The sequence below is a fragment of the Pagrus major genome, chromosome 11 (assembly GCF_040436345.1).
Source record: "Pagrus major chromosome 11, Pma_NU_1.0".
Lineage (NCBI taxonomy): Eukaryota > Metazoa > Chordata > Actinopteri > Spariformes > Sparidae > Pagrus > Pagrus major.
Genome location: NC_133225.1, coordinates 23227913 through 23244555, shown reverse-complemented (window position 1 = coordinate 23244555; position 16643 = coordinate 23227913). Strand labels below are relative to the sequence as shown.

The window sequence follows — 16643 nt, the reverse complement described above, 5'->3', positions numbered from 1 at the left end:
CTCTCTTCACCTAGACACCTTAACATGACCTCCAAACAATCCAAAATTTACAACCCAAGACTTCAGTAACAAGCTGACGTCAACTTCAGGCTGGCAGGATCAAGTCGGGGTCATGTAAACAGTGACACGGTATGTCAAGCCACCCAACAGCGTTGATACTCGGCAACTCATTTGTGCAGAGACATTCAAGCTCTTTTACTTTCCTGAATCATAGCCCGCATGTAAATTTACCGCCATGAGGTCAGTGATTTAATTTGCTTCTTTAACTACAAGCTGTGTTTTCTGTAGATTGCGTGACTCACATTAAACCAAGAACATTCCAGTGATAACTATTCAGCTATTAAAGTTATTTTAGGTCACGATTATTTTGGTTGCGCTATCAGGAAGTCAGTGCAGGGTTATGTAACTCAAAGCATTCCTCTATACATACATCAACATTTAAGACTGTGTTGTGTCGACATCCACTAACAGATAATGTGTTCTTTAACCCTCATACGTTAAATATTTTTTTCCCTAAGCTGGGCTTGTTTGTAGTGGTGATTTAAAAACAACTAAAGATGTAGGCGGGGGAAGAGTCTGATCTACATATCAGATCAGAGGCCGAAAAGCCCCAAGCTGAAGCTTAATTTCCTGCATCGAGGGAAACAATTCCTGTGTCATGATTCATATTGTTTTATTCCAAACCATAATAAGATTTAAATCTACTCTGAAACAAAAATGAAGTTAAGTGCCCTTTTCATTAGTATTTTAATGTCGTATATTATAGACCTAGACCAAAAATAACCTCAACAGTTAATTTCAATGAATAGAAAACAAACAAACGTGGCAACTGTCGATGAAACCTAGTTACATGAGGCCTTCTTATGTTAACTGTGGCTTAATCTGAAACCAAATGTAATGTTCAATTAGTCTGTGAACACTCTGAACATTACACTGCGGATCAACAAGCACCTTTTGGACAGAAAGTCCTTTTTCTGTTGTCACGGACAATATCATCTGAGTGAGGCTGGAACATTTTTCAGATATGCTTCAGTCCAGGACCAAAAATACATCCAGTAATTTCAAGAAAAGTTACAAGCGATAAAAGACGCACACATACAGACCTCTTCGGTGTGCTAAAACCTACCCATTTTTGGTTTTCTATTCCAAGGCACAATAAAAGCAGCTATTTATATTTTGCACATGTAATCTCTACTTTTGTAAGCCAGAGCAACAATGCCTCAGCCCGACTGTGGTGCACACACTCTTTTATTCTTTTTTACAGCTCAGACACAGCTGAGCACACCCAGTTTAACTGCTTAAATGTTTAAGATCAATAAGAATATGAAAATCAAAGAATACTGTAGGTTCACAGAATCAATTTAGATACAGTTAAAAAATTTCCATCTTTTAAAAGCTCTATTCCAGTTTTACTGTTGAGGCTGTGAGTTACTGAAATAAAATCCTACACTTTGAACACGGACGTTGGGGTGTAGTCTCAAGCGTTTGGCATTTAATAGAGAAAAATACATGATTAATAAGTTGGATTTCAAATTGTACTGTAACATTTTTCCTCAGGCAACCTGATCATCACCTGCTGTGTCATGTTTTTATTGGTAACAAAGAAAATATGTGTATTTCATCAATACAAAGCATGTCTGCTGTTCAATTGTGTATAACAATAAAGCTACTTACGTTTCACTGCTGCACCGCTAAGTAGAGCAATGTGGTGGCCTCAGAGTCAAAGATGATCTGACAGCAGTGTTGTGACAAGTGGGGGTTGGAGACAATGACACACACACACACACATCAACACACACACATTCACAAGTTACCGTCCTATTTAAAGGAATAGTTCGATATAGACTCCATCTACCTGCACCTTATTAGTACGCAAATCAATACACTTAGTCTCGTTTGCTATTTCTAATAAAACGTGTTGAGTTGTGGCTTCAAACGGAGGTGCTGGCAGGTGGATTTTACTTTAGCTGTTTCCCTTTGTTTCCAGTCTTTGTGTGAAGCTAAGCTAAGCTAACCATCTGCGGACAGTATCATACTATTTAAAGGATTAGTTTGGAGGATTGAGCTCAGAGTTAGATGAGAAGATCAATACCACTGTTGTGTAATGTACGTATGGTTAATGCCAGCAGCCGGTTGCCTTAGCTTAGCATAAAGACTGGAAACTATTTTCCAAAATGTTCAACTATTACTTTAAATATATAATGCGAAGGGTTGGTTAGCTTATTTTAGCATCCAGACTAAAAAAACAGGGGAAACATCTTGCTTCTATTATCTAATAAACACACATTATGTAGTTTTAATAGATCAAGATTTTGGGAATCAAGTTTTCACCTACTAAAAAGTGAAATAAGAAGGTCATATGATCATGTCCTTCCTATATCTGTCTTTTATAAATAAAACTGAAGCTAGCAGACAATTAGCTCAGCTTAGCATTAAGTTGTTCACTTCCAGTGTACGTGTTAAGCTAACCGCCTGCTGGCTGCACTCTACTTTAACGGACGGATGTGAGAGGGTTGTGAATTGACTCTACTAACTCTCTGCCAGGAAGTGAATAACTGTATTTTCCAAAATGTATAAACTACTCCTTTAAATATGAAGCTACAGCTCGCAGTTGTTTAGAATGACTTCGTGTTAGCATACAGTCTGAAAACGGGGAAACAGCTAGCCTTGTCCTGCCTAAAGCTAACAAAATACACCTTTCAGCATGAAACAAGGGGACAAAACCGCAGTAAAAAAAAATTTAAAAGTAATTTTACACTTTTTCAAATTTTTATTCTGCAGATTAAACCAACAAGATATATCTGTTTAATTGGGAGCTTCACTGGTTCTGGTAGGCAGATTTTAGGCTAGCTGTTTACCCGTTTCTGGTCTTCATGATAGCTAAGCTAAGTACCTCCTGTTTTATTTCTTGTTATTTTAGCTTGTGGTGGGCTTGTGACATTGTAATACTGTTGTGTGTAATACTTTTTATTAAAACAATAACCACTATGACTGGGGCTCTACACACACCTGCTACAACACCTGTGCATTAGCCTACCCACAGGACCAGTGACAATGATAGGGTAATAGTAACTGACACACATCAACCCACACACACACACACACACACACACACACACACACACACATTCACAAGTTACCGTCCTATTTAAAGGAATAGTTCGATATAGACTCCATCTACCTGCACCTTAAAAGTACGCAAATCAACACACTTAGTCTCGTTTGCTATTTCTAATAAAACGTGTTGAGTTGTGGCTTCAAACGGAGGTGCTGGCAGGTGGATTTTACTTTAGCTGTTTCCCTTTGTTTCCAGTCTTTGTGTGAAGCTAAGCTAAGCTAACCATCTGCGGACAGTGTCATACTATTTAAAGGATTAGTTTGGAGGATTGAGCTCAGAGTTAGATGAGAAGATCAATACCACTGTTGTGTAATGTACGTATGGTTAATGCCAGCAGCCGGTTGCCTTAGCTTAGCATAAAGACTGGAAACTATTTTCCAAAATGTTCAACTATTACTTTAAATATATAATGCGAAGGGTTGGTTAGCTTATTTTAGCATCCAGACGAAAAAAACAGGGGAAACATCTTGCTTCTATTATCTAATAAACACACATTATGTAGTTTTAATAGATCAAGATTTTGGGAATCAAGTTTTCACCTACTAAAAAGTGAAATAAGAAGGTCATATGATCATGTCCTTCCTATATCTGTCTTTTATATATAAAACTGAAGCTAGCAGACAATTAGCTCAGCTTAGCATTAAGTTGTTCACTTCCAGTGTACGTGTTAAGCTAACCGCCTGCTGGCTGCACTCTACTTTAACGGACGGATGTGAGAGGGTTGTGAATTGACTCTACTAACTCTCTGCCAGGAAGTGAATAACTGTATTTTCCAAAATGTATAAACTACTCCTTTAAATATGAAGCTACAGCTCGCAGTTGTTTAGAATGACTTCGTGTTAGCATACAGTCTGAAAACGGGGAAACAGCTAGCCTTGTCCTGTCTAAAGCTAACAAAATACACCTTTCAGCATGAAACAAGGGGACAAAACCGCAGTAAAAAAAATTTTAAAAGTAATTTTACACTTTTTCAAATTTTTATTCTGCAGATTAAACCAACAAGATATATCTGTTTAATTGGGAGCTTCACTGGTTCTGGTAGGCAGATTTTAGGCTAGCTGTTTACCCGTTTCTGGTCTTCATCATAGCTAAGTACCTCCTGTTTTATTTCTTGTTATTTTAGCTTGTGGTGGGCTTGTGACATTGTAATACTGTTGTGTGTAATACTTTTTATTAAAACAATAACCACTATGACTGGGGCTCTACACACACCTGCTACAACACCTGTGCATTAGCCTACCCACAGGACCAGTGACAATGATAGGGTAATAGTAACTGACACACATCAACCCACACACACACACACACACACACACATTCACAAGTTACCGTCCTATTTAAAGGAATAGTTCGATATAGACTCCATCTACCTGCACCTTAAAAGTACGCAAATCAACACACTTAGTCTCGTTTGCTATTTCTAATAAAACGTGTTGAGTTGTGGCTTCAAACGGAGGTGCTGGCAGGTGGATTTTACTTTAGCTGTTTCCCTTTGTTTCCAGTCTTTGTGTGAAGCTAAGCTAAGCTAACCATCTGCGGACAGTATCATACTATTTAAAGGATTAGTTTGGAGGATTGAGCTCAGAGTTAGATGAGAAGATCAATACCACTGTTGTGTAATGTACGTATGGTTAATGCCAGCAGCCGGTTGCCTTAGCTTAGCATAAAGACTGGAAACTATTTTCCAAAATGTTCAACTATTACTTTAAATATATAATGCAAAGGGTTGGTTAGCTTATTTTAGCATCCAGACTAAAAAAACAGGGGAAACATCTTGCTTCTATTATCTAATAAACACACATTATGTAGTTTTAATAGATCAAGATTTTGGGAATCAAGTTTTCACCTACTAAAAAGTGAAATAAGAAGGTCATATGATCATGTCCTTCCTATATCTGTCTTTTATATATAAAACTGAAGCTAGCAGACAATTAGCTCAGCTTAGCATTAAGTTGTTCACTTCCAGTGTACGTGTTAAGCTAACCGCCTGCTGGCTGCACTCTACTTTAACGGACGGATGTGAGAGGGTTGTGAATTGACTCTACTAACTCTCTGCCAGGAAGTGAATAACTGTATTTTCCAAAATGTATAAACTACTCCTTTAAATATGAAGCTACAGCTCGCAGTTGTTTAGAATGACTTCGTGTTAGCATACAGTCTGAAAACGGGGAAACAGCTAGCCTTGTCCTGTCTAAAGCTAACAAAATACACCTTTCAGCATGAAACAAGGGGACAAAACCGCAGTAAAAAAAAATTTAAAAGTAATTTTACACTTTTTCAAATTTTTATTCTGCAGATTAAACCAACAAGATATATCTGTTTAATTGGGAGCTTCACTGGTTCTGGTAGGCAGATTTTAGGCTAGCTGTTTACCCGTTTCTGGTCTTCATCATAGCTAAGCTAAGTACCTCCTGTTTTATTTCTTGTTATTTTAGCTTGTGGTGGGCTTGTGACATTGTAATACTGTTGTGTGTAATACTTTTTATTAAAACAATAACCACTATGACTGGGGCTCTACACACACCTGCTACAACACCTGTGCATTAGCCTACCCACAGGACCAGTGACAATGATAGGGTAATAGTAACTGACACACATCAACCCACACACACACACACACACACACACACACACACACACACACTAAACCCCCACCTCACAGATACAGCTGCTTCCTCGGAGCCGTGGATCAGCACCAATCAGCAGGTTCCGTCTGAATCAAGTCAGACAGAATCTAACAAAACAAACCCGGCGAGGAAGATGTTGACCTTCAAAATAAAAGCACAGTTAACTTAAATTTCGGTCAAACTTTACAATAAGGTAGACAAAAATGTGAGTAGTTACTCAGGAGCAATTAAGGAAGGAATCAGGATCGAGGATTTGAGGGCCACATAGTAGACAATGATGAGTTACTGAAGAACAGACTGGGAGATACTGCATTAATGAATCATTAGGTAATGATTAGTTCATGAATATCGGTGAATTTACATACTGACCACTTTCTTCATGAGTTGTTCATCATTAACCACCCACCTCCTACTGATTGGCACAAACTAGTGATGCCTGATTAATCACTAATAACTGAATCATTAGTTACTGTTGAGAATAGTTAAGAACAACTGATGATTAAGTAATTAGTATTTACTGAGTCTGCTGAGGAACTACTCAGTATGATGTCTCACTTTATTTGAACATACGCAAAAACAGCAACTCTTTAGGAGACTGCTGTCAGCAATGCAGATACAGAAGAAGAAGAAGATTAACCCATAGCTTCATATTCTGTACCTTCATTGACTGTGGTTGGATCCGCCATGTAAGGGTTCAGACTTTGGGCCACAGCATGGGAGTGGACTCTTGCAGGTACAAAGAAATAATAAAAAACAAATGATTTAAACCAAGTTGGGTGGTGTGTGATGCAGCTTTTGAAATAAGTTCTTGTAAAACACCTTAAAGTTAATGGATGATAGTGACAGTGTTGTGAAGCAATCATTAACAATCAGCGTTCTCAATTCAGCTCTTCACTATATATAGATAGTTAAGTTTGGTTTATTTATTGGACATGGATATAACAGTAACATTGGTTAATAACAAAATGCTAATTTACGACACTTGTTCACATAGAAATTATGAGTAGAAAAAAGAAAAGAAAAACAAAAGGAGAATACAAATACAGAGCTGAAGTCACACCCCTTCTGGTTTGCCCCATGGGACCTTATTTTGGAAAAATTCTAGGTGCTGTATCGTAGGCAACTGTACGTGTTTCAGTTTCTTGAAGACGTTTCACCTCTCATCCAAGAGGCTTCTTCACTTCTAACTAACTGGAGGGGAGCTGCAGGCTTTTACACTCTGTGTGGGAGTGTCCTTACAGAGGCGTTAAGGACAGAGTGAGCTCTGAGCTTCAGGGTCGTCAGGGCCACTTGTCGATCGCTGACCCGACTGGCCTTCAGTGGGTTGCTAAGGCTAGGTGAGCCCAGGTGTGAATGGTTGTTAAGCTGTCTGGTGAGGGAACTCAGTACTGTATTGTAGGTGGGTGATAAGAAATGTTGTAGGCTCAAATGGGTTTTTCTGAAACAAGGTGTCGTGGAGCAAACCGGAAGGGGCGTGACCTCGGCTCTTTGTAAAACAGGTAGAAAAATGTAGTAGCTCTGCTGTAAAAGTAGGCTACACATATGTCTGTGCAGATGCATTAGGTGTGAAAACAGTTGCTTCTCTTTCAGCCATGATTTAATACCTCTGCTGACAGAACCAAAGTTTTAGATTCTGTACATTACGACTTTTATTTTGCAAGTTGTAACCGGAAGTCAAATATTCCAAGTGTGTGTGCCTTGATGTCAAACTGTGGCTCCCTGCTTCTGAAAGTGGAAGAAGTTGAGTCTCCTCAGTCATCCGCCGGCGCCGCCTCCTCTCCTCTCCTCTCCGCTCCGCTCCTCTCCGCTCCGCTGCGGAGGACAGAGGACAGACACGGCGGAAACTCCTGCAAGGGGACACGGGAAGGTAGGTCACCGAGTCCGGCCCCGCTGTCCGCTTTTTCATGCACGACTCTGGAGGAAAACGGCCGTGACATGATGCTGGCAGGAGGCTGCGCTCATTTCTCCAGATAGGTTTCTGTAGACGCCAGGAGAATATCGTCCTCATGTTGTCTTTTACTGTTTTTCATTGCGTCATGGTGCACTGCTGATGTTGTCTCACGGTTTTTTGAAATGCTCCTCCAAAAATCTGTCTCAGCTCTGAGTTGTGGCTGGGATCTCCTTGTTGGCTGCTGAGGCAGTCAGTGTGTGTGTGTGTGTGAGAGAGAGAGAGAGAGAGTGTGCAGGCCGGTGAAGAGATGATGTGGCCGGCAGCAGACATCAGGTACATTAGTGAGGGTTGACTTTGTGCTGTGAGGAGCAACCTGCAGCTCCTCACTGATGGAGGAGGACGATGCCCATGCAGCCTCCTACAGGGACTGAGACATGATGCCTCCATCGTGTTAAAGCTCACCTTTACACTGATGGATGTGACTGTGTGCCTGCTGACTCTGCAGAAAGGGTTGCTCTCTTGACCTTTGTGCAGCATCATTCTGTTTTGTTTATATTTTGGTAGAATAAATAGAAATGCACCTTTAAATGATTTTATTTGGCCATACTTAATCGACATATTAGATTGTATGCCAATAAATAATATATGTTTTTATCCCAGGTGCCATCATTTGCATTGTTTATTTGTAGTTTGCATATTGTGAGTTTCCTAGGTTACGGGATTTGCACAATACGGTACCTCAACTTGGTATATCGGCCGATAACCGCGTTTTTTCCTTATGAATTTTATTATAACATGATCAATGGGACCGTATTTTATCCTGATGACTAAGCATTTTCACTCATTTTCAGATTAAAAAAACGTAGCCTGTAGAAACATTTTTAACAAAATATCTTATCTCTCTCTACCGCTGTCTCGTAATCATCAGCGCTTTGTAAGATCCTAACTAACTTGAGGTTATCAGAACTTCTTGTTACATGTGCCGTGACTCAAATAAAAAAGAATATCTGCACCTTTTACTCCCGTCTACAATAATTTACATAATGCGTTCAGAAATTAAAATAAAATGTGTTAATGGGTGCAGCTAAATGAAAAAGTAAGACGCACCAGTGCCAGCAGGCCCATTAGCTTGATGGGCAGTTAACTTCCAGTTTCTGCAAACCACTGGTACATTCACATTTGTACATGTCATAGGCTACATATTGACATTTCTATATGGCATGTCAAATCATGTTTACATTACATGTTTATGACCCGACTTTCATATAAGAAGATTCAGGAGATGCCAGGTCGATAAGGTTGACAAGCCAATGACCACAGTTCAAGACTGTGTTTCGACATTTGTACGCGAGACACCACTGGGTGTTTTTAAGTGGACGTCGAGACAATTTCCAGCTGCGTTAGTGGCAACAAAAAACAAATATTCTTGACGGGAAGATAGGATATCTCTAGCCATGTTTGTGGTGATGAAAACAGGTATTTAAAGCCAAAACATGATCGGTTTTTGTGCCTAAATTTAATCAGAATGTGAGCGCAGCATCCTCACAAGATAGAATTGAAACCTAAAGCAGAAGCTAAAGAAACGTACAGTTGCAACATATCTGTGGTTTTGCATTAACTTCCATTGCCAACATTTATTCTGGCGATTGGGTTGGAAATGTTTTAAGCAAAAAATGCCAAACATTTATGGCTCCATCCTCTCAAACATGTGGGTTTGCCACTTTTCTTACGTGACAGTAAACTAGGTTTATTTTTGGTGTTTTGGACAGTTTGCAGTTGTAAAGAAGATAAAAACTGCCAAGAAATGGATATGATAAAAGACAGAGACAGAGAAAACCTTCCACTACCATCTGCTCTGTTCCCAGTGCTGCTGGCTGACTCACTTCGTGTCGAGTCAGCTCTCTCTCTCACTAAATATTGTTTCAGACTCGAGAGGCACATTTTCAGAGCGAGGGGAGCACATCCGAGGTTCTCCGGCCTGTTTATGTTCCCACTTTTCATCTGCACGCTGTTTATTTGGGGAAACCGAGAAAGGAATGCCTGCCTCTTTCTCTTTCTGTCTTTGCAGCAGACGGAGAGAATTAGAGTTTAGTCTGAGAAGTATCCCTCAGTTCTTTGTGTTAGTTCCATCACCTGCTCAGGATTTCATGTGGAGATCTGTGAAAATCTTTTCTTTTTTTTGTCCAGTGAGGGAATAATTGGTCGCTGCATCTGACTTGTGACATTATCTTATGGGCTGTTTGATCCCACAGCCTCATGGTCTTTTTAGAAAAGAGAAGCCGCACCGCTGGTTTAATGAAATAATAAACTGAACCTAAAGCTGATTCATGAGCTACTCCCTGATCAAAGTGGAGACGGTGTGTGTGTGTGTGTGTGTGTGTGTGTGTGTGTGTGTGTGTGTGTGCACGAGAGAGAGAGAGAGAGTGGGGGAGCACTAGACTTGAAGCTAAGCTGAGGGACACTTAGCATCTGTTCGCTCCACACAGACTTTACTTTGAGCCGGTCATATGGCTTTGATTAGTGTGCTAGTTTTCGGATAGCTCCACTCTCCCTGGCAACAGTTAAAGACAAGGACAGCATAGTTAGCTCTAGTCTTTAAAAGAAAAGAAAAAACACTCACTGTACATCCTTTACGCCACATGAATTAAGCACCATTCCCTGCTCACTACGAGATGACAAGTTGAAAAAATGACGTGTCAAAAGGCTTCTGGGTCCACTGCCTTGATTACATCGCGAATTTGGCCCACCCTTAAATTCCCACCTAATTATCCTGAGCGGTCCAACTTTTCTCTCTCTTGTTAACAACGACCCCTTTCTTCTCCCCTCCTTCTTTTCTCTTTTGCAAATTGTGATTGCACTGGAAATAGTGCGGCCTGTCTGCAGCTCGGACCACTTTCTTTTCTTGGCCTTGATTGCAGCTATATATACGCTCCATATTCGCAGCTAATCCAAGCAAAACACGGAGCAGAGAGTCGCCGTATGTGCTCGCTTGGCCTGCTGACAAACATACTTTTTTTATTTTGCCAAAAGTGATACAGCCCAGAGGGAAAGTTTTGCACAACAGACCACGGAAGATGTACGACACCATCACCTCTGAGAGACAGCTAACTCCTAATTCAGCTGCATTTTTGTGCGGTTTATTATGGAGTAATAATTTAGCAAGAAGGCAGTGCATGCATGTTGTTGTGGGGATCTTCTGAAGGCCATCCACAAATCTTTTTTGCTGTACTTGAAAAGCAGCAAGGGACAGCACTGGGAGGGGGGTCCAGGCTCTCCCCCTTTCTCTTGTTTAAATAAACAAGAGGAGAGTTAGTAGTAATGAAAAGCACTTGATATCAAGCTGCAAGTTTAATAACCCCACAATAAATTGAGAGCGGGAGCAGAAGAAGTAATGAAAATGGAGGGGAGTTTGGCTTGTGCAGGAAATGACTGAGAGAAAGCCTGAGGGAGGGGAAGAGAGAAAGACTTTCAGTTGTTCCACGTATGAGGGGAAGCTGCAACAGTACAAAGACCCCTTAGTGTTTTTAAAGCAAACTCTCCTTTGACTCTACCTTCCCATTGCTGTTTGAAATGAAACGAGAGGCACATTAGGGCTCTTTGCAACTCATTCCTCCACACTCAGTTCAGGGTATTAACACTCAAGAATGGCTCTCCCAGCTGGTTTGAACAGCTTACACTCTGCTGTCTCTCTTTCATTCCCCTCGGGCTTTGCGCTCGTTTTTTTCCCTCCTCTTTTCAGGAGGCAACTTGTTCCCCCTGCTCTCGTCACCAAAAGGTTTCCCATCTGCTTCCGATTACCTTTGGCTGCAGTTGGTTAGCCGCCAGCCATCTGGGCCAGTGTGGCGTCTCCGCTCGCTCTTCTCTCCCCCAGACGGCACTGAGGGAGGGATGGAGGGGAGGGAGGGAGGGAGGCTGGGACAAGAGTGAACTGGGTGGGCAGACTTAACTGGAGAATAGCAAGTGTTGGTTTTTAGCTGACACTGCAATCCACAGCCAGGAAACTCAAGTCAAAGAGAAGGGCACCCATGAAAATGTGACTCCTGATCCTGGCTCTGGTCTGTTTTTGTAATGGGCACTCTGGGTCTGAGGAAGTCATTTTCCATTGTTATTATAAAGCAGACTCACTCTATGTTAGTCTATAAGTACTCAAACGTAATAGTGCTCAATTAAAAAGGAGCTTGGGGTTTATGTATAGCACAGGACATTTAAATGAGTTGTGTGGAAAATGAACAAGTGAAACAAGATTTTAATCTGTGATGTCTGGCTGTCTGGACTTCAAACCTCCAAATGATCATCGGGTGCTGTCAGACAAACTTCACTTTCTATTCAGTGGTTGAAAAAGGAAGGATCAATCCCTCTTCTGTTTTTCCTGGAAATGTATATTATTATTTCACTGGCATTGTGAAGTAATATGCAGATGATACACAACTATATGTTGGTGGAAAGCCAGGCCCCACCAATGTGTCCTGTTGTATGTCTTGCCTTTACTGAAATGAGTACTAGATTACCAAAAAGAGATCATTACAAGTACCCCTCATGGTCACTACACTGCATAGTTAACAGTCTCATACGTCGTCTGGTTCCTTAGAGATGTTCCGATGCCATTTTTTCCTTTCCGATACAGATTCTGATACTTTGGGCTTCTGGCTTTGGGTTTCTCATAAAGTTTGGGGGAGAGCAGTTTCGTCGTGCTCTTTCGCGTGATACGTCTTCAACTGCTATGAGGCTGCTGGTGTTGAAATTGGCAACCCCTCGAAATTACAGCCTTGCATACTAAACATGTCGCTGTTGTACTGGTGGGGTAACGCAGAGTAAAATACTGCCAAATAGCTGACTCCGTCTGACTCCTCTACAACTTAATTTAAAAAACAGGACCCTGCTACTTCCCAGTTAGCTCTGTTAGCTCTGCTTAATGTTACACACTGGAAATCAACTTCTTCTTCGACAACTCTATAAACAGTAGTTGCCAGGGGCAGCACAGTGCATTTTCCTGTGTTGGCTTTTAGAGCAGGGTAGAATAATTGATTTCTGGTGTGTAACGTTAAGCAGAGCTAACTGGGAAGGGTCCCTTATCCATATCAAGATTGTTGTTTATTTTATGTGTTTATGGTTTTTAAGATATTACTTCTGGCTGATGTTGTTATCCGATTTTAAAACCTGAAATAAAAAAATAACAAAAACCCAAAAACTATAATTATTGCAATACTCTTATTCTTTGTCTCAGGTGTAAACAAAGTTCATATAGGCACTCATACCATCAGTCTGCTAGCCAGGATGCCAGCCAATTAGTAAGCTGCACAGTCAGGCAGCCAGCCAGCAAGTCACTCAGCCATACAACCAACCACCACAGTCAGTCAGCGTAGCAGTGATGGCAACCTGCTGCTCCTCTCAAATTGGCTCATTTTACCCCCAGAGCCTCTGACATAATACCCACTTCAAGCCCTGTTTGGGCATTAAGCGCAGCTTTTTACAAGATCAATGGTTTCCTTTGTGTTTGAACTCTTTCCGGTGGGCAGGCAGTTTAAAGAGCAGGGCCTAAGGGGCCCCAGGTTGGGACCTGCTGTTGTCTCTGGTCATCAGAGTGAAAGACAGGGTGTTTGTCCTTCGCCAAAGCCAAGATTGATTAGCTGAAGGAACAATGCAGGACTGGGCGGTCCTTCACTGGACGCTGAATATGAACTGGGTAGATTTGTCTTGTTAGACTGGGAACTGCATGGGTCAATGGGATCTCATGCTCCCTCTCTCTCTTAGTCTGTTTCACTATGTCTCCCTTGTTCCTCCCACCTTTTTGAGCTTAAATCTGTCTCTCTCCTCCCTTTTCACTCCCTTTCCTTGCCTTCCTCTTCCTGACTGAACAATTTCTCTTCTGCAGGGCTACAGAGAACAGAAACCCACCACTGCTGCTGCTGAACCCCTTGGGAGATCTGTCCAGGCTTTTTCTACTTCTGCGAGGTCTTGTCCAGGATCCATCGCCAATTGCTGATCAACACGCTGCAGAGGCTGCTATGTCTGTCTGAGCTCACGGATCTTCCTGCAGCCATGGCCCAACAGAGCGCTGAGCTGTCCCACTGCTAGGCGACGGGGCATCCGAGAGGGCAGAAGACATGTTGGGACAGACTCCCGGGGAGCACTGCACTGAAGTCTGTTACTATAGCAAATACTGTAGTAACCATGGAAACGCTATGGAGGACTGGTCTGGTCTGCACTGTCATCCTCATCATGTTTGCCACCGAGGTCGAAGGAGGTCACAGAGATGAGTTCGCTCAGTCGCAAGGTGAGAGGAGCCAATTATGAATAATGTGTTGAAAATTGCTATAAAATTAGCAACATCAGGCTGACTGACACCTCGGATCGTGATTTGCCTACTGCCTACCTTTCACACTTTAACCGATACCAGTACCTGGAATCAATACTCGTACCCAACTGTACTTTTTGGGGTATTTTACTCTCTTAACAAAAATATAATTCAAGTTGTAAAAAATAAGTCCACATTTTTCGGACACAATCTGTGGCTGAGTGTTGGCTAATGCTAGTAAAAGTGCGAAGCTTACGTCAACCAAAACAGTGAAAAAAGACCAGTTATTTCCAACAACAACTCATCCAATTAGTTAATCAATTACCTGAAGATGTCGATGTTTTTCCCGTCCCCGGTGGGTTAAACCTCTTACGCGCTCGCTGCAGGCATGTTAACGTTAGCTGTGCGTACTGCAGGGGACTTCAGGCTATTAAATACGGTTTAAGTGTTTTCTCGAGTTAGATGTGTTGCCGTGGCTAGCTTTGCTTTTTGTGTTACAAAAGTTGCAGTGACAGTTGTCGGTGTTGAGTTTTGAGAAGTGTAACCCAATGCTACTGCTTTCAGCTCGTCATGGACAATATTCACACGGTGGCCATTTTCCTCTGGTGGGAATTTCAAATGTCGTATTGCTGCGATGTGATTATCGCTTCACTGCTTTCCAATTGATCAGCAACTGAAAGACAAGCAAAAAGGTAAAACAACATATTTGGTAACCCATTAGCTAATGTTAGCATTCAATCACTACCTAGCTAACATTACTTGTTTATTTACTTGTAGTCTTAAATAAATGTGTCAAAGATGTGTGTTAATATTTTAGCGTTAATTTGCACCTTGTCTATCGTATCGTGTAACACTATCAAACAGTACCGTTAGCTAGGAAGTAGTTGAAAGCGAACGTTAGTTGTTGTCTAACAGTAGCTAATGGGCTAATTTGTCAGATTCCCTACTTTAATACAAAACTGGACATGAAAACTGGAACACAGTGTGATATATGAGTTTCCCACCCTGTGCGTGATGTCAGAGGAAAATGGCCACCGTGTGAATGTGGTCTACTGCTAAACAAAATTGTCTAAAATAGGCAAAATACATTTTTCAATCATGGACTATGTAATCAGAGTACAAGTTGACAAGGTTATGAATTTGACTAGACATTTAATAACAGTTTTCAGTAACTGGCAGTTTTTAAAACTTGGTTGCCCAGCCGTACATACATGAATACAGCTGTCAACACTTGCTTTATTTAAAGTTGTCCATGCAGTGTCCAGACTGAAAAGTCACCGCAGCAACAACTCAATCATCATTAAATCTGAACCCATGGTAAGAAGGCTAGACGTCTTCACTATATGAAAGTTACAGTAATCCTATTACAGTTATATAATTACCAGAGTAATCCTGTAGTTATTATTAGAAATATGCGTTCACCCTTTCCCGCCAAAAACTGTCTGACTGGTGTCCCACCCTCGTCTGGCGCAGGTCTGCAGCCAGGTTGCATAACACGAGTTGACCTTTTCAAACCAATCCGAAATTCAGTGTGAAAAGACTTTCAGAGTCCTGAGTGAGAATTAAACACAGAATTAACAGCACAGAATGTATTCTCTGTGGTCTTTATAAGTAGTGGGAAAACATAATTGGTTTCTTAGCTTTCTACTGTGGGGTGCTTTAATTATTTTCAGTCTTTGAGAACAAGAGTACTTTAATGTATTTTATGATCAAGACGCCCAGACTGAAGTCTGTTTCTCATTTCAGTAACACAAAACAACCTTCCGAGTGCTACCTCATGTTTAAAAAACCTGTTTTAATTTGTATTTAATTTGTATCTGATTAATTGTAATTTAAGGATCAGCACGTGTACTGTATTTCTTTTAATTTGTAGTTCACGGTGCTCAGATGAGAAAAAGTTTTGTGAAATGAGCCATAGAAAACATTTCAGGTCTGACCTGGCTGTCTGGGCGTCTGAGGCACACTCCAGGCCTGCAGGTCTGGGCTGCTGAACTTGAACTCTGCCTCCACAAATCATGTTGCTGTGGCACGGCCACGTGCCTGCCCCCCTCACCTCTCAGCACACAGTCTCCCTGGCTTGCTCACATACACACTGAAGCTGCAGCGACTAAAATTCCCCGAAGGCAAAGACATAAAATCCCTGAGTGTCCGTGTCTCGTCACCCAGAACAAGGCTGTGATTGTGTATTTCCTAAACTTAACCTCTGACCTCTCACAGCCATCTGTCTCCAATAGTCTGCCACGCTGCTTCCTTTAAGTAACCCACCCCTCAAACCCTGACGTGGCTCACTCCCTCAGAGACTTCATTTTCCACAGGTACAGACAGTTAGAGCTTTAAAGCTACACTAATTCATATTTTTTATATTAACAATGAATTGAATGACATGAAAAAGGAGATGTTGTTGTGATGAACCCACAGAGAGTTTTCACCCAACTCTTAAACAGGAACTCATCCAGCTTTGTATCACTGCAGTGTTGGTAGTATGTACAACTGAACAACGGTAAACTTCTCTCCATTTTGTGTTGTATCAACTACAGATTGAACTTAAGCATTTTTGTTGTTGTTCTGTTGTTGTTGGCCGGTGTTAAACTATAATTGTATACAGCTAAAACAATGTTTTTATTTGCTTTTAAACACCACACACAACACGATATTAAAAACAAGGCTTGGCTATAAAATCTTTTATTTTTATGATCCTCTTACTCTCCCTCT

General features: G+C 41.2%; 1 protein-coding gene across 1 annotated transcript in view; it reads left to right on the top strand.

Annotated features, from left to right (window-relative positions):
- The first annotated feature begins 7541 nt into the window (after positions 1 to 7541).
- The window catches only part of adamts10 (ADAM metallopeptidase with thrombospondin type 1 motif, 10), a 54101-nt gene continuing 44999 nt past the window's right edge, over positions 7542 to 16643 (top strand). The window contains exons 1-2 of the mRNA XM_073476584.1: positions 7542 to 7612; positions 13509 to 13910. Coding sequence (XP_073332685.1) covers positions 13808 to 13910 — 103 coding nt within the window. The 5' untranslated portion in view covers positions 7542 to 7612; positions 13509 to 13807. The remainder of the gene's footprint in view (positions 7613 to 13508; positions 13911 to 16643) is intronic.